The sequence below is a fragment of the Peromyscus maniculatus genome, chromosome 15 (genome assembly GCF_049852395.1).
Source record: "Peromyscus maniculatus bairdii isolate BWxNUB_F1_BW_parent chromosome 15, HU_Pman_BW_mat_3.1, whole genome shotgun sequence".
In the NCBI taxonomy this organism is placed as follows: domain Eukaryota; kingdom Metazoa; phylum Chordata; class Mammalia; order Rodentia; family Cricetidae; genus Peromyscus; species Peromyscus maniculatus.
The window spans coordinates 40,630,852-40,649,410 of record NC_134866.1 but is presented as its reverse complement, the minus strand read 5'-3'; the positions used below and the strand labels follow the sequence as shown (position 1 = coordinate 40,649,410).

Genomic DNA, 18,559 nt, shown 5'->3' with positions numbered 1-18,559 from the left:
CAATATAAAAATTCAGATGAGATATGAACTAAGGAAATAGAGAGAAAAGGAGAACCAATCCTATAAATCAATATTTAGGTGATGAGCTGCTCAGTCTGGGTTCCTCCCAAAGGAGAGCTAAGACAAACAACAACAACAACAAAAAACCCAAATAAACAAACAAACAAAAAACAATGGTGTAGAGAGACTCTTTCAAGACATTTCTAGGCATGCACAAGTATGGAGTTAGAAGAAGAAAAAAATAGAGGGGATGAAGAAAGTAATTCTGGCTATAGAAATAAAGAAATAAAGAATGGGTTACTTCCATAGGTAGCTGTGATCAGAAACCATGTGAAACATACATAGCATATTGTGAGATGGCATCAGCCTACAGGTAAGTATTACCTCCTTGAAGTAGTGCAGAGTAAGAGAGGGCTGAAACCTGGCATGTATGCGAAAGAAGAAAATTAGATAGGAGTGACCAGAGATAGAGAGAGAGAGAGGATGTGGAACCAGTGGTGTCGCAAGAGCCAGAGAAGGGAAAAGGTCCAGAGTGACAGGTGAGACAGCCTCAGAGCTCAGTGTCATTTCTACTACATTCATTTTACAAAACAAACCCCAAATTTAATAGACGCAAATAGATTATTTTCTTGGAGCAATACAGGTCAAAGCTCCAACACCAAGAAATGCATAATTCCAACTGTCTAGATCTCTTTTTCTTGGGCTGCCTAGACCTCCAAATTGTAACCTTCCTCATTTTTCAGACAAGCCTGTTACTTTCTGCACTGCCTGTATGGCCAGGGACCCTACCGCCTCTGCTGTAACATCAGCTTTCCTACATTCTTCCTGACAGTCATTAAACATAAGGAGACTGACTCCATAATACATTTCATTTGCTTTAAAGACTTAATGCTTTGGTGAAAAGGCAAATCCAAATTTATTAGCATAAGTTCATCTCCTTGATTTTTAACCAAGCTCTTTGAAATAGAGTGGCTGCGGACTCAGTGCTTCTAGTCTCGCTTGATCTTCAGGACCCTTTTCCTTCTCTGACGTCTGTGACACCACTGGTTTACTGACACCGTTCACAGGACATGAGTGATAGGAGTTAAGCCATCTTGGACCATCTGGATTTGGTTGGGGTGCTAAAAGACTAAAGTCAAATGAATGAACCCAAGGGACAGAAGAATATCAAGATCCTCAAAATCTTGATGAATTAGAAAATCAGTGATGCTTTAAGTCAGTAAGTGTTGGGGTGATTGGTTATACAGCAACCATAAATGAAAACAGGAAAGAAGTGGCCTGTTCCTCTGGCTTTGTATCTTTCTTTGTATCCCCTCTTCCAGAGTGCTCCCTAGACCTTGGGTGCAGCAGCTGTGTTGTTGATGGATCCATTGGGACTGGGCTTCTGAACTTGACATTTTGAACAGTTGTGGTTTTCTATAATTGTCTCTTTCGTAAAGAGAAGTTTCCTTGACAGAACCTGAGAACGACATCTATGGTGAAGAGCCCAGAGGATCAGGAAATTTGCTGCGAGATTATGTCTTCTGGAAATGTCTGAGAGGCTTCATCTATGAAGTCTTACGAACATGGCTGCCTAAACATGACCTGAACAAGGACAACAACATAGACAAGTTCTTGTAGAAGGGGAAAGCTCATGAGGCCTCAACCCCACAAAAATAACTATAGGCAATTAAAGAATGCTGAGAGCAGGAGAAATAGTCTTCCCCAGGAAGAGTACTCCAAATGTTATCTAATGCCAAATAATCAGAATGGGGAGGGAAAAATTATATATATATATATATATATATATATATATATATATATATATATATATAAAATATAGTATGTAACATTATTTAGACTGAACAGGTTGTTTTTACATATTTACATATGATCAAAGAAAGAAAGGAGCCAGGTATAATGGAGCAAGCCTTTGCCAGCACTCAGGAAGTAGAGGCAGGAAGTTCACTGTGAGACTGAGGAAGCCTGGTCTACACAGTGAGTTCCAGGACATCCAGAGCTACATAGAGAGACTCTGTCTCAAATAACAACAACAACAACAACAACAACAACAACAACAACACAAAAGGACAAAAAGAAGAGGAGACGGATTTGAAAGAAAGCAATGTGCAGTTGGTACGTTGGAAGGATAGGAGGAAGGAACAAGAGGGGAGAACTAATATAATTATTATAATCCCCCCAAAAAAGAAAATGTATAATAAAAAAACAGGAAGGAAATACAAGTTTGGGTTTCATATCTTCTCTCTCTCCTTTGCAAATTAGCCATATTCATTTAGCAATAATTAAGGGAGAGGCAGCAGAGTATGAACTTGTAGAGTGACCTCAAGTGACAGTCCAGCTGACCAGGCACACTTTCAAGTACATTTCTATTATGGATGGGCAATACACTTCCAAAGCTCCTTCTAACCCCCAATTTCATCTTTTCAGTGGAACAGATAGAGTGTTTATAAGAAAACTGACTATTTGGAAAATATATATATTATTAGCTTGGGAAATCTGGCATAATGAATGAAAATGGAATCCCGAGAAGCACGTTATTAATGAAGCTGTGAATGGCAGGAGAAAGGGATACGGAGATTTCGGAGAGGCCAGGGAATGTGCAGAGGCAGGCGAATAAACACCAGAAAAACAAATGATGGGAGGTAAGAATGGCTAGAACACAGCAGGGTAAAGCTTCCAGGGCACACTGGGGCAGGTGGGCTAAGACAATGTTTGGCCTTTAACACAATAAAGAGTCCATAGCAAACAGAAAGACCTGGAATCTGAAGTGATACAACAATTATAGCCAAGGCATACTACAAATTCTGGGAAAAATGAACATCAAGCTGTGTGAGTACAGGAAGTGGTGGAACCCAGCAGCAGAAGATCGAGACAGGAAGTTTGGGGGTTGTGACCAATGGGAGAGGATGAACCAGCAGGATATAGCATGTAAAATGGTTATTTACTTGCCTGGGGGCTGTTTCCTCTTGCAGCCAGCATGCTTTTCTTGAATCACACATATCTTACCACTCTAAGGATAAGTAAGTCTCATTTTTCCCAGGCTATATAAAAATAATAAGATCTAAGAAAAGTATCAGCAGAGGGTTTGTGGAATTCCAGCAATCCCATGTCTCAATCTCGTTATTCTTTTTAATCTGGCAGTTGTTACCACATTCTGTCATAAAGTATAACTTACCTTGTAATTGTTTTTAATGTGCCTCCCTCTATGGTAGAACCTCAGCTCCCCAATATCCACTAATTTTTGTTCACTTATATATCCTTAGTGCAGGTGACAATTTTAGATATATATTAAAAGAAGGGCATTTATTGCTGCACTCAATGATCATAGCCTGGCCCAACTGTCATCAGACACCCCATCCAGCAACTGATAGAAACAGATGCAGAGATCCACAGCCAAACATTTTAGGCAGACCTCAGGGAATCCTGTGCAAGAGGTGATGGGCTTGGGAGGGGGGGAGGATTATAGGAGCTTGAGGGGCGAAGGACACCACAAGAAAACCACAGAATCAACTAACCTGGGCTCATAGTGGCTCACAGAGATTGAACCAGTAACCAGAGAACTTGCATGGGACTGACCTAGGTCCTCTGCACACATGTTAGTTGTGTAGATTGCTCTTCTTATGGGACTCCTAACAGAGGGAGCAAGGGCTATCCCAGACTCTGCTACCTGCTTCTGGGACCCCATCCTCCTACTGGGTTGCCTCGTCCAGTGTTAATAGGAGAGGGGTTGCCTAGTTTTACTGTAACATGATATGCATGGCTGACTGATATATATATGAAAGACCTACACTTTTCTAAAGAGACAGGAGAAGCAGTAGATGGGGAAGGGACTGGGAGGAGAAGAGGAAGGTAGGGAGGGGAAACTGTGATTGGGCTGGGGGAAATTTAAATTAACTAATAAAAAGTATTAAAGGGGGAATTTAAGTGAGAATAATAAATGAAAATAAGTGAGATCTGATTTTGTGTTTTATGAACAATTGAGATTCTTGGATTATGAAATTGTTTTTTTGTCTTTTTTTTTTTCCATTTTAGAGGGTATTTTGCCTCTAGAATGTTCACACAGGACTTTGGATCACAGAAGGCATTTCACCAGTTCAAGGTTCTAGAGAACACTTCTTAGAAGGAGAAAACTGGTTGAACATCCCAGGGTGCTTTCACATCCTTGACTGGTCACAGGCTTACTATGCAAACCCTGTGGCCATTCACCCTGAGTCTCAGTTTCCTGTCAATGACATGATGATCACAGCAGCATCTGGCCAAATTCCAGGGTCAGGGTGAACACCTGAGTCACTGTGTCACAAGAACTGTGCTCTTTACTACTGAAAATTTTGAGTCAAGATGACTTTTCACACTTTTATTTCTGTGGATTTGTTTGTTGTTTTTGTCTTTGATTTGAGACATGTTCTCATTCTGAAGCTCTGGCTATTCTGGAACTCACTGTGTAGACCGGATTGGCTTCAAATTCACAGAGATCATTAGCCCTTTGGCTCATGAATGCCAGAATTAAAGGAGTCACCACCATGGTCAGCCTAAATTTTGGTTTTATATACAACATTTTGAAATATCTTGTCTGTAGGTGAAGAGAAAAAATGTTTTAGATATCATTACTTATCTCTAGAGAAACCCTCAGTGAATTCAAGAATCATTAAAGTGAGAGAAAAAAAATCTTTTCTCCATGTAAAAGTTCCAGTCATAATAAGAAGCTTAGTGAGCTGAGATAAAATGTGCTGTTCATAGCTGACATTTTTGTTATTTGTGACCATGGCTATATTTCTTTGAAGAGTGGGTGATCTCTGATGTCATGTAAGGGAAAAATTCATGTACAGGGTTTTTTCATATATACATTAATCCATAACACCCTTTTTAACCTCCCTCTTTATTGATGTCTAATCCAGCCAGCCAAAGTCACTCTCAGACTGCCATAACTCCTGTCAGCCAGTTTTGTTTTTTCTTTTATGAATAGAGCAACTGTTTAGTGATCTCAGAAATGAAACTTGTACTGTGATCCTATTAATTATTCTGGTTTTGATAAGAGAAAAAAAGGCAGAAGGCTGTAAATGAAATGAACCCCCCAAAATGACAGTTTTGGCAGAGAGGACATATCTGTTTTGAAAGGCATCATAAACAGTGTAAAGTAAAAACTATGTTGACTCTATAAAAGAACTCTAGGAAGCCTTCTCCCTCTGAGCTTGAGTACCTTTTATCTAAAAGATATACATAGTAGATGCAGACTACCAGTTACACAAGCCATGGTACCCTTTCCTAGCACAACAAACAAATCCATAGAAATAAAAGTGTGAAAAGTCATCTTGACTCAAAATTTTCAGTAGTAAAGAGCACAGCTCTTGTGACACCGTGACTCAGGTGTTCACCCTGACCCTGGGAGTTTGGCCAGATGCTGCTGTGATCATCATGTCATTGACAGGAAACTGAGACACAGAGTGAATGGCCACAGGGTTTGCATAGTTAGCCTATGACAAGGCAAGGATGTGAAGAAACACCCTGGGATGTTCAGTCAGTTTTCTTCTTCTAAGAAGTGTTCTCTAGATTGCACAAAGGACAGTGGAGTTTATATACACATTGAGCTGAGGATTGGATTTGAAGGGATATATCTGTCTACAACCTGACATCTACTGGGGAGAACATGTCCAGTGAAGTCATGGAAGCCTCCACGGTAGCCTGGATGGTCATTAAAAAGTCCAGCACAGAAGAAATAAGGGGCCAAGAGAGAGCAGTGGAAAGCCCCAAACCACGTCTTGCATTTTCCCAAAAACTTGTGCTGGGCCAAGCGTTGTTTAATCACTTTTCTTCAAATTGAAGCTATTAGGCCAATTATGTTCTTCTGTGTTCTTCTGCACCACATTGCAATCATTTGAACGCTGCAACTCATGCTAGCCACGATGAGCAACACTGATCTTAATCAGTGGTATGATGTGTTCTGTTACTGAGAAAACATGTGGGTTCTGGGCAAAAGTCATAAAGTAAATTTACACTTGACAGTAAACTCCTGAGAGGTAAAGAGGACATAAAGCTACTTCGGTATTGTTTTGATTCGTTCCAAAGAATTTAAGCAATGTTTTTTAAACACAGGGGACACACGTACAGTGACCCAAGAAGAACTCCTTCCTTCTTTAGGCATGGTGCAGCTAAGAGGTAAGATGAGTCAGAATGGGTTGGTTTTTTTTTTAACCTAAATTGGACAGGTTTCTAAAATATGGGCAGCAAATACTTATGAAGATGTTCACCCCTGAAGAAAATCAAAACAACAGAATCCTTGTTCTCCAAAGGATGCCAGTTATTCCATAGCGTATTTTCCAGAGCAAGCCTGCATTCTCTCCAGTTTTATAAACACTTGTAGAATATCCAAACATCTTTCTACATCACCAGTGCCTGGGTCTCTTTAGAGCCACAGCTGGCTGCCTGCCACCCATTACTGCTCGGGAATTCTGGGATGGAAATTTTCTTATTTGTAAATTCAGTTATCCATACCCTTTTGGTTGTTTTTTTTTTCATTTTCCCATAAATATCGTTGGAAATATGGAAATATGTATATGGAAATATCCATATACATCCAAAATGTTCACACGCTCTCACATACATACTGATATGTAAAATCTGGTATTAACCACAAAAATAGTGATGATCAAAATTGACTTTTTAATGCATTTCTAAGAAAGGGAATTGGCACAGAGAGCCTTGAGGGCCATTTCTAGCACTGTTTGAAACAGTTCCATTTCTCTTGGAGAACTGTTCTTCATTTATTTTCATGTAGTTACGCTTCATGGATGGTAAGAACGTGTTATACAAGATTTAGCTACTTAGTCAGTACATAACCATTGAGTGCATGTTATGTTTACAGCTACATGTCAGAACAGGGCAGAGTACAAGGTAAAGGGTGGGCACTCAACTAATCATTGCTCATTTCTTTTCTACTGTTAGTTTCTCTACCTATCAGCATTCCTTTTTGAAGTTTCTAACGAACTAGACACCATCTTGAATTCAAACTGTTTTAAAATAAACTCATCAACTTCCCCTAAGATTGACTTTATATGTCTGTATATAAAAATGTCTCTGTCAGTGACTCCCTATTTTCCAATATTCCAAATACAGAAATTTTGGAATACTTCTCATCCCTTTATTCCCTTCATTTTCTATTTGTAAAGCTCTGTCAAAACTTAATGATTCATAAGTTAATGTGGATACACATTTATTTGATTCCAGTCACCCCTAGGGTAGCCTTGGGGCCTCCTCTCTCTTTTTGGCTTGTATTTATTTATTTACTCATTCATTTGTTTTCATTTTGTTTCAAAACTGAGTTTCAAATAGTTCAGGTGGGCTTTGAACTCCCTATATAATGGCGAATGACCCTGGACTCCTGATCTCCCCATCTCCATGTCTCATACTAGGATTCCAGGCTGTCCAACTAGACCCTAGGAAATCTCACCTTTTAAGTACTAAATTAGGGTCTTGCTTGCAGGCAGATTTCCTAATTTGTAGGCAATCCCGTCAGATATACATTAATTTCCTAAATTATATTTAATGAAACAACCTCCAGTGGTTTCTCCATGCTCTGTTTTTGGTTCTAAGAGCTGTTATTTGTCTTTGAAGGTCTACCTTTACTCATGAGGTTCCCCACCTTGGGGTTCACTGTCATCTTTAGACAACACTTAGTATATCACCAAAGCGCGCGCGTGCACACACACACACACAAAAAAAAAAAAACAAAAAACAAAAAACAAACAAACAAACAACAAAAAAAAAAACTAAGCCCCTGCATCCCTCTGGGCATCTCATCTCCTACCACTTCCTTCTTAATGAATTTCAGTCAACTATTCAAGTAACTCTAGAATAGGAACAACCCAGGAACACTTGCCAAAGCAACACAGTGAATGAATGCTAGAATAAGAAACTTCCTTGAGGTCAATCCAGTAATAAACCAGCAGAAATGTGTAACCACTTCCTCTAAAACTCCAAGGAATGTTGCTTCTTTAACTTCACGTCAGCCTCCATCACTGCCCTACTAGAATACGTTTTCTAGCACAAATGAGTCATTCAGTTAATGTTTCATTCATAAAACCAGCTGAAAATATTTTCCATTTTTGTGGAAAAGAACTAAACAACAATAGAGCCTGTATGCTTACCATTTTCCTTCTTCATTTTCGTATTGTTGAACAGTGTATCCAAACATGTCCTCCACTGGGCCACTGAAACTCATTGAATTTTTCACATCAACGTTGAAGGATATGCAGAAGCCTAGAATAACTTTGAGAGGGGAAAGAAAGTCCAGTTACACAAGGTTAATGGAGAACACATCGTGTTTGGGATTACGGATGGCATTCTTAGGGTTACCAATGAAAGCTGTGCTCTTATGGAAAAGCACAATTGAAACTCAAGAGAATGAAAAAAGCACAGGGACAAATAGCCAAACGAATGGAAACACATGAACTATGAACCAATAGCTGAGGAGCCCCCAACTAGATCAGGCCCTCTGAATAAGTGAGACAGTTGATTAGCTTGATCTGTTTGGGAGGCATCCAGGCAGTGGGACCAGGTCCTGTCCTTAGTGCATGAGCTGGCTGTTTGGAACCTGGGGCTTATACAGGACACTTGGCCCAGCCTAGGAGGAGGGGACTGGACCTGCTTGAACTGAATCTACCAGGTTGAGCTGAATCCCCAGGGGAGTCTTTGCCCTGGAGGAGATGAGGGCTGGGGGGAAGGTGGGGGGGGCGGGAGGGAGGACAAGGGAATCCATGGCTGATATGTACAATTAAATTATAAAATAAAATTAAAAAAAGAGAATGAGAACTCAAGCAAGGTTCTGATAGGATGTTACTCGTTGAGCATCTACAGGCTGGCTTTTTTTTTTAAATGTTTGGAAATTAGTATCTGTACCATCCCCAGAAGTAAAATTTCAGGATTGAGTGGAAGTCACAGAAATTTAAAATGACTAATGAGTTTGCAGATACATTCCCAGAAGTGATCCCTACAGTATAATGTGACCAGCGGTGATTTTAAACAGCATCCTTTCCCCTCTGCAAGGTCTGGAGATGCAGGCAGGTTGTATTTAAACCTCCCTGGCAAGAGCTTTCTCCATTCTGTTTCTGAAAGGAAATTGTCTTTCCTTTGCACTCAAAGGATTCCTTTCCTTTGCATGGTCTTTAGAGGATTGTTTCCACTCAGGGATGGCTTCCTAGGCAGGCCTGAGATAAGTTTTGCTTATCTTGGAGAAACAAGCAGTTGATGGAATTTTGTACCAAAACAAAAAAAAAGCCTCTTTGCACCAGTGTTGACTGTGATAAACTCACAAACGTTTTGGATTAAATTAGGTAGTATTCTCATTAGTCCATGCCTGGTACACATCACACACACAATGAGAGCTTATCTCTTTGATTTCCCTGTGATTCAGGTGAAAGACAAGTTTTACATGAAGGGTGACCATGTACAGAGGTTCTGAAATCACAAGGTCTGAAGGAGGGTACCAAATTCCTCATTTGGTCCTAGTTTGGAAAAATAGACTTATAAGTTTCAATATCCCCATCCTGAATGTAACCAACAACCCTTCTCAAAGATCACCACCTTTTACAATAGTACATTCCAAGGCATCTTCAGAGGTTATTAACATCAGTTCTCAAAACTAGATTCAACCACACAGATTCTGGAAACTTCTCTGTTCTATTCCTATAGACTGAGGACATTTAACACATCTAATCTCTTGGCTTTTATTCACACTAAACTTTTTCCATAAATATGCTCTAAATCCAGATTACTCTAACTCACAACTTTCAAATTACATCAACATTAACAAGTATTTATTTGATGCACTGGATTTGAACTTAATTTAGAGAAAATATTTCCAGAAAAAAAAACACAACCTTTCTTTCCACTCATAGATCTATCTATATAGTCTGTCTTGATCTTCTAATTCCTTAACCTCTTCTTTGATTTTTTTTTAAAAAATTCTTACCAAGATAACCATTAAATACTATTTATATTATTATCTATTAGAGTCTTCCCCACCCCCCAGACTAGGAAAGTCTTAAAACTGAAGACAGTCTTACTCATCTTTTTATCCTTTGTAAAAATCTGGCACAATTCCTCTTACACAGATGGGCAGTAACATGTTTATAGTCTGAAAGATAACATGCTGGAGAGGGAAGGATGCCAGCTGTGGCTGGAGATGCACGGGCAGCCATCTCATCCTAGCAAAGGAAGAAGACTTTTTAATGCTCTAAGGTAAGGGGGAGATGGGACTTGGCAGTGAGAAGAAAATTCCTACCCAGGATTTGGGAGGGTCTCTGAGCATAGGAAGACACACAGGACAAATATGGTTGTGAGCTCACAAAGCAGTCTTCTTGGCTGGCATGAAGAAAGTAGACAAAGAGTAGGCAGCCAGGACAGGTCCTTTTATGTACATTTCCTCTTCATTCCCCAAGGGCGATGGAGCACAGCTGTCTACCATCCCCAACATCCTCTTCTAGATACCGGGGGTCATTTTAAACAGTGCTCACCCCCTGCTCCCAGCTTCTAGTACATGCGCTTGACCTTTTTTTTTTTTTCTAAAGTTTTGATGTTTTGAATGGTTTCAACAGATTTCTTTCATAGGAGACATGCACAGAATATTGCCTCCACCGTGTGGTTTCTCAACCACGGCACTGCAGGCAGTTTTGTCATAAGGAGCTGCGCTGAAAGGTTCTTAGCCCTATCCATGGCCCCAGTACACACGGTACTAGTAGCATTCTGTGAGTTTTGACCGTCAGCATTATCTCTAGACATGGCCAAAATCTTGTGGAGTCAAAATTATCCATGACTGAAAACAACTGTTCAAGAGATGTAAGGACCAGAGAACTACCACCGACTGTACACCAGCTGTGGCTCACAGATCACTGGACATGTCGCCCAAGGAAAGTGAGCCTCACCCAGGGGACTGTGAATCTCAGGTTCCAGCCAGATTTCAAGAATCAAATCTCCATGGCATTGCATCCTCTTAAGGTTTAAGAGGCATGGCTATGTGACATGTCGCTTCTTTTTCACTATGTCTACACAGGTAGCAGAACTGATCTACATTCAAAGGACTCCCCTTTAGACAAAATGGGAAATATATTATTATTTTTTTTTCTGTCAGGGTCAGTTCCACTTGTTTGAAAGATTTCTTTATTCAGCATATTATCTTTTTTGTTTGTTGTTTGTTTTTTAATTCTCTTAAAGGCCAGTTCAGTGTTTGGTATTCTTGGGTCTGTCTATTCTACATCTTGTATGGAATGTCCAAGGGTGGGTGCTGCATTTTTTTTTCATTTCCTGTCCTTAGAATTCTAGAGGCAATTTGCTCAAAGCGATTGTAAATCTGTGCCTTTTATGTTTTCTGAAGCACTAAGGAGCCTGTAGCACAGGAGATGACAATTTTTTTTTAAAAAAAGTAGTTTACAACTTGTCCTCTTGATTTAAAGGAGTCAGTGAACAGTAAAGGCAGTGTCTCATAACTTTTAGTTCAATGTTCATTTTATTAGAGTAGATTTTCTTGGGACTTTATGTTCTAGAAGTAAGACAAAAATGGCACTCATCTGAATGAAAGCGGGGGGGGGGGGGGGGACGGGACGGGGACCCAGACAAACAAAAATCATAAAACAAAATATAACAGTCTGAAAGGCTTGAGAGTCCAGATAAGGAAGATATTGAAGGTAACTGGAAATGAATACAGTGTAGAGTCAGATGTCTAAAGGAAACACTGCTCTGACATGTACCCCTGAGAAGTCTTTCTCCACCATGTGCCATGTGTTGTCCCTCAGTTTTTATCCCACTAAACTCATCAACAGCCACGCCGATATCATTCTCATCAGCATCCTGTGAGTGAGTGAGAGCTTTGGGAGCCAGGAATAGTCCTCAAGTCTCCATGGGATTCCATAATATAAAACATCAGTCACCGTTCACATGGATTCAGTTTTTCTCCTTAAAACCAGAAAAAAAAACCCAAAAAACCACACAAACCAAAACAAAAACCTAGTGACAAATAACTTGGGTCCAGCTTTAGAAGAAAGTGCCTCCTTGTTAGCAAGGATGAGTTTGTATAGTTCTGTGTCCTCGGATGGCAGTTTGAGGAGGAAACTGTTCTTGGCGGCAACTGGCTGAGAAGGATGTTGGGGATGCTGGTATGGGAAAGTAGTCATGGCAACAGAACTCAGACCAAGCTTCTTGAAGGACTTCATAAAAACATTATGTCTGTAGAGAAAAGGAATGAAGGAGTCTGCTCCTTTTCAAGTATGGCCATATGTTATGTGCACAGTAGTAAAAAGCAGACGAGAAAGATGAGGTGGTTGATGCTGGAGGTTGTATTTTGTAAATTAAATCATTCTTGTTCCTTTTCCCCCTCCAGAGTGAAATTTAATATGCCAGGCAATAAATGAGAGAAAGAGATACATAGCTTCCAGGTCTGGGTTTATTTGCTCCAAAATACTGTTTTTTGTAGAAATAACATATTAAGTCATTGGCTAGGTAGGTTAGTAGTTATTGCTTTCTTTTTGTATATTTGGAAACTAAACCTCAGAGAGGTTGAGAGATGTGTCTAGGCTGAATGTATTAACAGCAGACAGCGGGTCCTCAGGTCCAATCATGGACTTTCTGCAACAAACTCTAGACTGTCTTCATTTCCAGAATGGTTAGACGAATTGGTCAGATTAATAACGATGAAAATATAACCCACCTAAGAACGAAACTCAACTAGTCCATGCAAGTTTTTAACCCTGTACAGTTTTGGAATATTTGAGGGGTGACCTGGGCGGAAAAAAGCTGAATGAAGGTAGAAAAATATGAGCTTCTTTAGAGACTGTGAAATCAGGTGAAGCGCTCTCTCTCTCTCTCTCTCTCTCTCTCTCTCTCTCTCTCTCTCTCTCCTCTCTCTCTCTCACACACACACACACACACACACACACACACACACACACATTCCCGATTCCAAGAAGAGTCACTTTGGCCTGTGTGTTTGCTGCTTAAATAAGCAACTCTGGGCCTGACCATCTGGCCTAGCAACACGGCTCTACTCATATCCAGACGGGAATATGTAATAGCTAATGGAAATTTCTACCTTGCAAATTCTGAGCCCAAGGCCAGTGAGCATCAAGTAAGTGGTGGCGAAGGAGATGTTTTATAATTCCATTGCTTTCCATTAATAAAGTCTCATGTATGTTTATCCAACCTAGCAACAGGAGAACTCATAATTAACATTATTTCCAGTCTAAAGATTGAAATGATAACACATAAAATGAAAGATCATAGTTCAAGTATTTAGCAAATTGATGACTCCCAGAATAAGTTCCTTCCTGTCTCCTTACGTATAACAAACTTGACGATATCAGTGCTTTGTCTCTGAAATTTTAATAAATTCACTCCTCATGGATTACATTATTGGATGTCAGTTTTGAGGTACATGGTTGCCAAAAAAGAATAAGAACTTGACTGACATGGTAACAAGATCTGGCCAAGCAGCTATAGAATAACATCGTTCCCTTTGATCTGAAAGTTGAAAAGATTATTTTTATAGCTTTTTGATCATGAAAATGATCCAAAAGCCTCCATTAGCAAAGATATGGGAAATCAATTGTTAAAACATGACTATAATAGAGCCTGATCAGAGAGTACAGAAAGAAAGTAGCTGGATATGACATCAAACACAGAAAAACCATACTTGCCATACAAAGAAATATGTCTAATTTATGTTCTTCAAAACAAGAAAAATGTCCCCATATAATGACATAAAGAAAACACACAACACCATTCCAAGCCCCTTTCATCGGAAATGATGGAATATGTCAGCAAGATGTTTCCCTCCATCAGCAAGGCCAGAAAAGCCAACTCAAATACCCTAATATGCATGTGTTTTCCAGCTTCACCCTAGGAGGCTGCTTTGTGAATTCAGTTTGCTGCACTAAGTGAATTGTTTTGTCTTTGATTTGAAAGTCCATGACCTCTAGTTGTTAACAAATGACATTTGATCTCTAAAGTGCTGTGTATATTTGTGTGTGTGTGGCTGGTTGGGAGGATTCAAGGAAGTATATTATTTAATACATAGTAGGTGTTTTCTACATGTTTTTAAGAAGGACAGGATAAATAGAAAAAATAAGGATTTTGAGCAGAGAAGTCACCCTGACTACAAGAACTTGTTCCCTTTCAGAAGTGCTACCCAGAGTATTCAATTCCACCAGGGTGTTTCCCAGACATCACTCTTAAAAAACCCCCTTTAAAGTTTTCCTACGTAAGTCTGCTCTTCTGTAGTGTTTATTTTTCCTTTGTAGTATCTACAGACATCTGCTCATTGCCCATACCCTCCCACCGCAAAGAATCGCTTGCTTCACATGCTCCTTTCAGACTGTGTCTACTCTGGTCTCGGAAATTCTTACTCTTGGAACCACCCTCCCACCCCCCACCTCCTGTCAGCGTCATGTGTTTTACAGGATAAAAAAGCTGCAGGACCTTAGGAGTGCTGGATCCCACTGTGGGAACACAACTCGTGTGTTTGTGCAAGCAGCATGAGCATGGGGCTGTTCTCCAGCTGCCTGGGCATCCTGAGAGCTGAACTCATTATGTCCTTGATGGCTCAGCTGAGCACTGCATATGGAAAGACAAACTGCACTTGAAAACAAATCAGGGTGGCCAAGTGTTAGGCAGAAATAGAAGATGTATAGTCTGAATATAAAAAAAACCTTGAAAAACAGCTCTATCTTCGTTGGTGGAATCTTTTCAATGGATCTTTATTAACTTAATACCAGCCTCCCCTCTCCCTGCCCTGGCCTGCCCCATCCCGCCTCTGTGTGTTCATGGTGTACGCATGTGTTTACATGTGTTTACATGTGTATGAAGATGTATGTGTGTGTACATGTGTATGAAGTTTTTTTGGTCAGGCTGGTGGCCCACAAGTGTCCTGATCCGGTCTCTGCCACCACTTGTCCCTTCTGTGCTGAGGTTACAAGCCCTTGCAGACATAACTGAACATTTTTCCTGGGTGTTGGGATCCTAACTCAGCCACCTCCCCAGCCCCAACAATAACTCCCCAGTTATTGTTGTTTGTGTGCAGGACAGGTATCCCTGAGAATCAAAAAAGCCAACAGGCTGTATGTACGGCAAACACTTTCTCCAACTTACTTAATAGTGTTACTTGACAATTAAAATTCCAGACATTAAGAGATCCCATTACTGATTTCCCTAATCTATTAATTAGTATTTTTGAGGTCTGAGGTGTAGGGCTTGAGATATTTCTTTTTGTTCCTATGTTTAATAAACCCAATAGCATTTTTAAACCTGAAAAACCATTTGTGTATGATCTATGTCTTCCTGGTCCATGAAACTACTTGTGTACAATAATAAAAACTAACTTAAGATTGATATTCTGTTTCTGACTTATATATCTCTTTGAGAAGGAATCCTATGTAAACTAATAAAATCCATTTGAAAGAACCTTTGGAAAGAGACCACAGTATTTTGTTTAAGCTCTTTCTCCTGGGGTCTGTCAATTGACAGAATGCACATAGTAGGTGGATAATATCTAACTCCAAAACAGAACTAAAGACATGACAAAATGTGGGTTGGGGAGATTATTCTGTCCCCTGATGTACAAATAGTACAAGAAGGTTCAAAAGTGGCCTTTTATTTCCCTAATATACAATTTCAAGATTGGAGCTAACTAAGCAAAAACATGATTGGGCATAACAAAAAAAAAAAGTATAAAAGAATGAAAAAGAACCATTATGGCATTTTAAAATACATAATTTCTTAAACCATTTATTTAGACTGTTAAAATTTGAGGAATTAAAGATAACTTTTTTCCAGTGTGATCACTCCTGTTGCTATATCATATCACTATTAAATTAAATAAGTTTGTTCCTTAGAAAAATTCCAACACATGAAAACACTTCCAAAGTAGTTTGTGATTGTTTAGATTAGAAAGTAACTACAGGCCTCTTGAGTTGGCTACAACATTCTTTCAAATCGGGAATAGGCCTACACTTAAAAAAAATGTTTTATTTAGAGGTGGGCTCAGTGTGACCCACAGCTGTAATCCCAGTACTTGAGAGGCTGAGGCAGGAGGATCACAAATTCAATGCCAGTCTAGGGTAGATTGAGTTTCAGGCATGCTGGGGCTGTAAAGGAAGATGGTATCTAAAATAAATAAACCAATGGACAAAAATAAGTTGTATGCAAAGTTTAAAGGAAACAATCAAGACAAAAGGTAAGGTCTACCTTCATTCTGTAATGCCTTGGGCCTCAAAGAGATGTTACATTTTGTATACCCCTGGTATGCTGATCTCTCTTACCTCTCAGTTTTTTGTTAATTTGCCACATTAGAAGCAGGAGGCCAAGAATACAGGTTTATAATGTCACTTGTGATGGAATACAGTTTACACACTTTCTGCTTTAACACATAGGGGCACTCATTAACCTTTGTAAGTACTTCCATAAAACTAAAAATTGAAATATTGTGCAAACTCTGATAGCACACTCACACCAAAACCAATAGGGGAAGGACTGCTCATCCTAGGATTCGCTAGTAGTAGCAACCAAGAAGTTCATATTCTCCATGTACTAGCTGCCGTTATGGATCTTCCTGTACCACGCAACAGGCTTTTTTTTTTCTTTCTTTTTCTGAATGATTACTATTGCTCTTAATCATCCACTGACTTTTAAACTAACATGACTGCATACTTTCCCTTCCTTCTTAGCTACTGGTTATAGCACATTTCCATGACATCAGTTACTACCAAACATTCTCTTCATTCAAAAGCTTCTTAGTGTCTCTGCTCAACTTCAAACAAATCCAGACTATCAAAAGGAAATAATGTAAGCCAACTGAGTACAATCTGTTATCCACCTAAGACCATTTAGGAAACAAATCAGAAACTGTTAAAAGATGTAGCAGTTTGTGGGAAATGAAGATGAGTCTCAGTAGAATGGAATTCTGAAATATTTTCAGTGGGCAGGGGTCAGCAGAAAACTTGTTTTCTTTCCAGAGGAAAGATAACTTTTTGATTCTTGCTTTTTTGTTTTGAGATAGCTCTAAATGGTTGTTTTCCTTAGCTCTAATTGTTGCTAAGACTACCAAGATCTCTTAACATTTAAAACATTAGTTGAACAGGAAAATCCTTGGATCCAAACTCTATTCCTATCTGGTCACAACATCTTTTACATTCTTTCCATTAGCCCACTTGAGTATCTTGAAATGGAAGTGAATGCAGATGTTATAGCCAATATCCCCAAGAACTTCAGCCGACATTTCCCTTAAATGGAAGTATTCTGGTGTTTGGATCTTCACAGCTGTTATTAAGTACTTGTTATTTACAAGAAGCTTAATTCAAGGTAGAGGTTACCTCTGAACTGGGAGAAGATGATGGGAACATTATTGAAAAGAAAATAAAAATGTGGCTTTAAATTTGTATTTCAGGACTAGGGACATACCTCATAGTCTTTGCCTACTCTGTGTGAGGCACTAGATTTAAACCCCAGTACCACACACACACACACACACACACACACACACACACACACACACACACACACACACACAAATTTTAGAGAAATATGTTTGTTCCTATTCCTGACGTGTCTTCCCATGTAGAGACTGTTTCACTAGCTGCACATTGGTTTATTTCTACACCCACTCTCCTTTCATACTTGATTGGGAAGTCTGGAAGGAGAAACTGTGTGTTTAGTCTAGTCTTCTCATGCTCTCTCTCTCTCTCTCTCTCTCTCTCTCTCTCTCTCTCTCTCTCTCTCTCTCTCTCTCTTTTCCTTCAGAAGTGAGCCTGGCGGCAGAGAGAACATGGTTTTCTATGCTCTACTGAGTCAGCGTCTTAGCTGGTTCTACAAGATCAGGACAGCTTGGTCTTCAGTTCAGCAGAAATTTCACTTATTAGTTAAGACCCACTTGAATGCATTTCCCAGTTGGTTTTGACCATGCATGAGGAAGGGATATTCTCATTATCTGTCTTCTCAAAAATCCAAATGAAGTTTTATTGAAAGAAATTATGAGAAAAATGTTCATGGTTTGCAAAGCCAGTTCATAGATCCACTGCTCTTTGTACGAGGACACAGTATGAAATAAATTGAATGGGTGCTTTCTATTACAGAGACGTAACCTAGTCTCTATTATCTAAATAATTTTAGCTATATTAAGAGCAAGACAAAGGGCCAACAGAAACATAAGGAAGCATGATCAGGAAAAGGGCATCATCGTGTGGTTCTTTCAGAGGCAAGGGAAGTGAACAGCAGCCTGGTAGAAATCTGGCCAAGAATGGGTTTGATGAAGGCTGTCGTATCACATGTTCATGTGTGCATCACTCACAGTCAACCTACAAGAGGAACAAAGCAAGATTTGCGGAACGAACCTGCCACTCCTGCTAGCTAACTTGCACTATGCCTTTAAAGAAATGCACCTTCCCCAGAGGATAATGACTGCTCAAATTTTCCATCAACGCTCATACATAGTCTGGTTTCTTATTTCATACCTTAGTTCTGTGCTATTTAGTCTCAATGGAATGCTATTTCCTCAGATCTGGAACTGTGGGCTGCATTAAGAAAT

General features: G+C 39.6%; 1 protein-coding gene across 1 annotated transcript in view; it reads right to left on the bottom strand.

Moving 5' to 3' along the window:
* Itga1 (integrin subunit alpha 1) overlaps positions 1–18,559 on the bottom strand; it is a 145,431-nt gene that overhangs the window by 85,029 nt on the left and 41,843 nt on the right. Inside the window, exon 2 of the mRNA XM_006979431.4 lies at positions 8,142–8,262. Within this exon, the coding sequence (XP_006979493.1) occupies positions 8,142–8,262 (121 nt within the window). The remainder of the gene's footprint in view (positions 1–8,141; positions 8,263–18,559) is intronic.